Source organism: Octopus bimaculoides, chromosome 5 (genome assembly GCF_046866305.1).
Source record: "Octopus bimaculoides isolate indiv1 chromosome 5, ASM4686630v1, whole genome shotgun sequence".
Taxonomy (NCBI): domain Eukaryota; kingdom Metazoa; phylum Mollusca; class Cephalopoda; order Octopoda; family Octopodidae; genus Octopus; species Octopus bimaculoides.
This window is the reverse complement of record NC_142932.1, coordinates 19,448,850-19,455,668: the sequence shown is the minus strand read 5'-3', so window position 1 is coordinate 19,455,668 and position 6,819 is coordinate 19,448,850. Positions and strand designations below refer to the sequence as shown.

Genomic DNA, 6,819 nt, shown 5'->3' with positions numbered 1-6,819 from the left:
TTCAATGACAGTTAGCAGTCCTTGTATTGAAATTGCCTAGTTGTTGTTGTAACTTCAAAAACTGTTCAAAATGCATGTTGATGTGTACTTTTATAAGTTTGGGTTCATACTCAGAGAGAGAGAGAGAGAGAGAGGGAGAGAAAAAGAGAGAGAGAGAGAGAGGAGAAGGAGAGGGAGGGAGAGTGCGAGAGAGAGAGAGGAGAAGGAGAGGGAGGGAGAGTGCGAGAGAGAGAGGAGAAGGAGAGGGAGGGAGAGTGTGAGAGAGAGTTGGAGATATGGTTTATTACTTTTGGACCTAGCTTGAAATCGTGCACTGTATACAAGAAAGGTGATCCGTCAGAATCTGTTGTAAAATTTAGCGTTAGTGACCGTAAATATTGAGGGAGGTTAGCTTGAATTGGGCAACAAACTAGTGTTCTGCTGTTTATATGATAATGTGGTCGATAAACTGGAAGAATGTTATTTATAAAGCTATTTTCGATGGAGAGATATTACATGCAGGAGTATCTAATAGGATGATATGAATCTTTAAAAAATGTGAAGGTTCAGCTGGTTGCAGTTCGAGAGATGAGAAGACTTACAATGATATCTCCTGATTATTTGATGTCCTGAGGTAAAACGAAGCACATCTATGGTCAGTATAGTTGGAATAGAAATGAGAGAAATTCGGAGTAATTAATTCAATGTATCTGAAGATCCAGAAGGAAGAGCACGTTATGCGTAAGATCGATTTGCTATAGGTTTTCTTGATTAGATATTCAGATAGGCGTAGGTGTGGCTGTGTGGTAAGTAGCTTGCTTACCAACCACATGGTTTCTGGTTCAGTCCCACTGCGTGGCACCTTGGGCAAGTGTCTCCTACTATAGCCTCGGACCGACCAAAGCCTTGTGAGTGGATTTGGTAGACGGAAACTGAAAGAATCCCGTCGTATATATATATGCGCGTGTGTGTATGTGTGTGTATATGTTTGTGTGTCTGTTTGTCCCCCCAACATCGCTTGACAACCGATGCTGGTGTGTTTACGTCCCCGTAACTTAGCGGTTCGGCAAAAGAGACCGATAGAATAAGTATTAGGCTTCCAAAGAATAAGTCCTGGGGTCGATTTGCTCTGAAACAAGTAAAAGAGTAAAGATTATACTCCCAAGAAATTGGCCACTGCAGTAAGACACAAACATTTTAGAACTTAATGTGTTAATAGGTTGGTAAGGTTGGCACGTATACAGGTTGGCGATAAGTCTAACATTTTTGTCTCTGTCGTGTGAGAAGGAAAATTATCACACGAAGTGGCGTTCCATTTGTATGACTTTTAATAAAACGAAGATATAAGCTGAAAGCAGAATGAGAAGTAATTGAACAATCGTTGATGAATGAAAGCGTTCAGTATGGAGAAGAGAAGCCGGATGTATATATTATGAGAAGGAAACTTATGGACTGCATTGAAAGTGAATAAACTCCTACATTTGGACAAACATTCAAAAGTAGGGATTAGGATAATGGATATAGAGTGAGATAAATCGATCTCAGAAAACTGTAAATACGAAATACGTCTGATCTTAATCACAGTAGAAGCTGATGGGAGAATCGATGAAGTATCAATGTCAATGAATGTTTTTTATGTCAGTCGTATAACGGTTTGCTAGTATATTAGCCTATGTTATATTGGTGCAACAGAAAAATACAATATTTGTGATGTAAGTGGTGACAAAGCTATTTCAGCTTTGTCGTGACAGAAAGAGATTATATACCGGAAGTTTATTGCTGTCAGTTTGGTTGAAAACATATTACATTAATTAAAAAACAACTCTAAATCGTGACAATTCAGCAGACGAGCACCTGTTCAACAAATCAGATACCTTCTCACAAATTACACTCTACTAACCTGAAAAAAGAACATATTCAATAATATATTCATAGAGGTACGATATTTAAAGACAAGCTGGGATGATGAAGAATACCTTTGATAATAAAGGGCCCAATGAGTGATAACAACAACGAAGCAACAATAATAATTTCAAAATACATTTATTAGCTGGAAAACGTGAGTGACTAGTACATATTTTTCTGCTTCAAATTTGATTAGGAACAAACATTTGTTGAAAAATGTACACCGTCCTCCAAATCCGTGTAGCAATTTCCGTGTAACAAAATATGCTGCTTTTTAGATATGTACTCACAATATTTAAGTACAGTAGTTCTATAATGATTTTATTAATCATTGGAGGTAATATATCCATGTGAAACAATTTAATGTAATCTCTAAATATGTAACCAATAGTAGATAATATATATATATATATATATATATATATATATATATACATGTTATCAAATTCAGATATATTTCTATATAAAACAATTTTAATAAGGTAGATTGTTATTTCGCATTAAATCAGTATCAAACTCGTTCTTGCCTCTCACATTGTAAAACAGGGGGATAAACTTCCACTTGATGTCTTGTAATTTACTTTATTAAAAGTAGCTTCTTTGTGAGACAATACCATCTGGTTCGGTGCTTTTTCAATACATTGGAAGACCTTTGTATAGTCACCTAAAATAGAAACGCATTAACAAATGATTAATGCATATTCATCAGACAGTGGATCTTCGTAAACGTTTTTTTTTAGATGAATTTAAGACAGAAAACAGACTAGTTGTTTATATATAAATGTTTAAATAAATGTATTAATAAATATATAAATAAAACGTATAAATAAAACGTATATATAAAAAATACCAAATACCCATTTCCTGTGCGAGGAGGTGCTAAAAAGTTTCTGGTTTGGGGTAAGAGAAATACGGGGAAGTTAATTATGACTTTAATTAACATATTCCCCTCTCAAATTCATACACTTATTGCAGCGGCCCTTTAGTTTTCCTAAGCACTGTAAAAGAACTCGGAAGTTTAGGCCTCCAAAAATAACTTTTGCGATACCCTTAAAGCTAGGAACTTTTCAGGAAGCCCCTCGAATATTATTCAAAATTTGGTTACTTTGGTTTTAAATAAAAATATGTTTTATTCATTTGCTAAAAATATTTTGTAAAAATGGCTATAATTTCAAATGGAATTCGGTCTACAAGAATAATTATACAGGAGTTTATTGGATGAATAGTAGAAGTCGCAAATAGTCAGTAAATGAATATTCCATGGACAACAAAAAAGTAGTTGTGTGTTGCTCCGCACAACTGACGTTTCATATACCGATTGAATTAATATAATATTGGGTAGCTTACATTTCGACTTATTTGCCATGAAACCACCTCAATCCTAGAATGATGCTATTTTCAAGTTAAAGGAAAGATGGAGACGCATTGTGCAACAAAATGGTTCATATTTGGTTGATTAAAAATGTAATGGCAAGTATTTATTAACCTTTTTCTTTCCTTTAAAAATTGGCAGGAACTTTCCGAACAACCCAATACTTTAAAATATTGTATTAACAGTGTAAAACTGTTAACACATATCTAGAAACTTTTAGTCATTAATCAAGCATACATTTATTTCTCTTCTGTTTACATGCTAATAAAATCTATTCTAATACAGCCAAAAAATTTCATTTAGTAAAAAATCTATTACTTACTCAAAATTCCTTTGGGTTTAATAAATTTGCTCAAAAGATCCAAATGCAAGGAAATAAATTTTTCAGAGTTGATAGTTTTCTGAAAATTTATTCTTAAACGGATGAAACGTTTCAGAGTGATACGAATTTGTTTTCTATTAGTGGTACTATAGGTTCTTCCTTTTATTATAAAATACTCGGGAGTAAATTTAGATATTTTATTTCTCACTTTTATAAATACTTTATCAAGAGTTTCTAAACAATTAGTGCGTGATATCCTCTTCACATGACCATAAATAGATATTTCTGTAGAATAAAGGCAATATATAAAATTAACATTCAAATATACACGCAAACGCATACGCACATACACACATGTATATATAATATGAATTTTACAATATATAAATTTATTACATTAATATAAAATAAAATACAAAAGTCATTTTCCAAATAGATTAAAGAATTTAAGTATGTAATATTTTAGTAATTTTCTACTTTGAAATTAGAACACACACACACACACACACACACACACACACACACACTGAACGGGAAAGTTCGACAGTGTCTTCGAAGTTTCGGCTTGTTCGCTGTCATCAGAGTGTGACAGTGATTACGCACGTACGCACACACGCACGCACGCATGCACACACACACACACCCACACACGCACACACGCACGCACGCACACACGCACACACGCACACGCGCACACGCACACGCACACACACACACACACACACACACACACACACACACAAGCTCTCTCTCTCTCTCTCTCTCTCTCACACATACTCACACACTATTCTCTTATTCTCTGTTAGGTGAATGCTTTATAGATTAATCCTGGTTCGGTTTTAAAGGATTAGATCACCAGCTGGGTAAGAGTTAATCCAACAAATGACATATCTATTTTAGTTTCTTTAGCCAGGGAGAGAAGCGCGAGAATATCATTAAGTGTTATTAAGTTCGAATAGATGTCTCATGTGAAACAGAAATAGATACTGAGAGAACAGCACTATCTCGAAAATATGTAAATAATGGAACGCACATAATAATGAAAATATTGCTTACAAATATATCAGACCGTATGCTGTTATATAGTTTGAAATATGTGACGCTATATAATTTAATCTGGATAAACGGTATCAGATATTTTAATATCTGTCAAAGAGCGCACACACGCACACACGCACACACACACACACACACACACACACACACACACACACACACACAGTCTGTGTGTCTTTGTGTTGTGTTTGTCTCCTACCACCGCTTGACGTTCGGTGCTGGTATATTTATGTCTCTGTAAAAAGCAGTTCGAGAAAATCGATCAATAGAATAAGTACGAGACTTTACAGAAAAATGTAAGTACTAGAGGCAATTCGTTCGTCTAACTTCTTCAAAGGGTTATTCTAGCATGGCTGTAGTGTAATGACTAAAATAAGCAAAAAGCAAAAGGTAAGGTGAACATAGAAGCTATTATCTTTAAAAATTAAATGATTCAGAACAACAAAGAAACCCGAGTAAATGTTTCGAAAAAAATGAAGGACATATTTCATACTGTTGTGGGAAAAAAACATTATTAGCAAATCATATCTAGATAAATGTAAAACAATATTGAATCACTTACTTGCATATTTATCATTCAAAAACATGATTCTTGTTTGGTTTCTGCAGAGACTATTATCAGTGAAACACAAGTCTAACTTACAATTTAATGGTTTTAAGGCAATGGCTAGAAAGACAAGGTAAAACAAACAAAAATAATCTTCAAACAAATCACGTGCAAATGTAAACCTGTTTATGTATTTTTACTAAGTAAATCACAGTCATATACATGTTTAGGTATGCATAATTCTTGCTGAAATACTAAAAACAAAAGAATCCGTTCATTTATATTACTCAAACAAAAGTATTTTCTCGATTTGTTTCATATTTGATTAATCGATTGCAAATTTCTACAAAAATCTTATATACAGTATATTCAGCTTCCTAATAACTAAATACTTTGATGTTAATATATAAATTTTCACAAATAAATTATATGTTTGTTATAAATTAATAATAATTAACCATCTTGGTCGTACTATATACCTATGTAATGTATTTGGCAACAAATCTTTGGTATGGAACAAAGACGTTAATATTTATATAAGAAATACGTATATCAGTCTTGTGAAAGAGCAATAATAATAAAATAATCAACGAAATTAATTAAGCTCATTAGATAATATGGCTAAAGAAAAGAGGCCTACTCTGTGTAACTGGTATCGAATGAACGGAGAATGATTATTGGAGTGCACGTAAAAGGCAACACAACCTTTTTTGTTTACATTTCCTTTTGACAAAATGTTCTTGAAGAAAATAGTGCAGATGCTATTGAGCAATATTGTCATCATTCCATACAAATCACATAGAAAATTCATCTCATTAATATGTCAATATTAATGATAAAGGAACGTGAAGAACAATTTTGAATTTTACATCTAAGAACCAATGTTGCTGATACAGTTTTAATATTTAGCTCTTAGAAATCATTCATTGCCAATGAGTCAAATATATTGGTTGAAGTATCACGATTAAGAATGAAACATATATCTAAAAGCTAAACGTATAATATTGAGAAAAATATAATTAAAAATGTAACATGTTTTCTTACCAGGAGCATGAGGAAAAATTGGCAGCGGTTTTCCTGTGGTTGTAGGTTTTCCTGTGGTTGCAGGTTTTCCGAGAGCCGGAAGAACTGCGGTTAAATTCCGCGGTAGGATTGTGGATGATAAAATAATAATTATGCAAAGCAATATTATAAAAATAAAAATAATCTGAATTTTGAAATATATTGAAAGGAATAAAAGTAATTTTTAAATTATATTAGGTCGTCAAGTATGAAATTTGTAGTAAGGTATATGGTAAACTTTGATAGCTGCTCATTTTGCGCCATTATTATATTTTGACAGTCTTTATTTTTTGTTAGAAAGCTGATACATCTATTTCTTTAGTCTAACTTATTTTGCGCTTTATAAAGTATTTATAAATCGTTTTTTGCTGTTTTTGTTTAGAGATGGATATGTCTGAAATTCGTACAGTTTTAAAATATGAGTTCTTTCTTGGATATACAGTATCACAGACAGCTCGGAATATTAATGGTGTATTTCATTCAAATGTTATTACACAGCAGACAGTATCAAACTGGTTTGCAAAATTTCATTCTGGTAACTTTGACCTCACAAATGAGCAACGCTGTCGACCAGAA

The 6,819-nt window shown here is 33.1% G+C and overlaps 1 protein-coding gene across 6 annotated transcripts in view; it reads right to left on the bottom strand.

Moving 5' to 3' along the window:
* Window positions 1-2,003: 2,003 nt before the first annotated feature.
* Window positions 2,004-6,819, bottom strand: part of LOC106883122 (inter alpha-trypsin inhibitor, heavy chain 4) — a 46,174-nt gene continuing 41,358 nt past the window's right edge. For all 6 annotated transcript variants that reach the window (XM_089352029.1, XM_089352027.1, XM_089352025.1 and 3 more), the window contains 4 exons: window positions 6,226-6,309; window positions 5,197-5,301; window positions 3,579-3,863; window positions 2,004-2,548 (listed from right to left, as the gene is read on the bottom strand). In XM_089352029.1, the coding sequence (XP_089208155.1) occupies window positions 2,415-2,548; window positions 3,579-3,863; window positions 5,197-5,301; window positions 6,226-6,309 (608 nt within the window). In that variant the 3' untranslated portion in view covers window positions 2,004-2,414. The remainder of the gene's footprint in view (window positions 2,549-3,578; window positions 3,864-5,196; window positions 5,302-6,225; window positions 6,310-6,819) is intronic.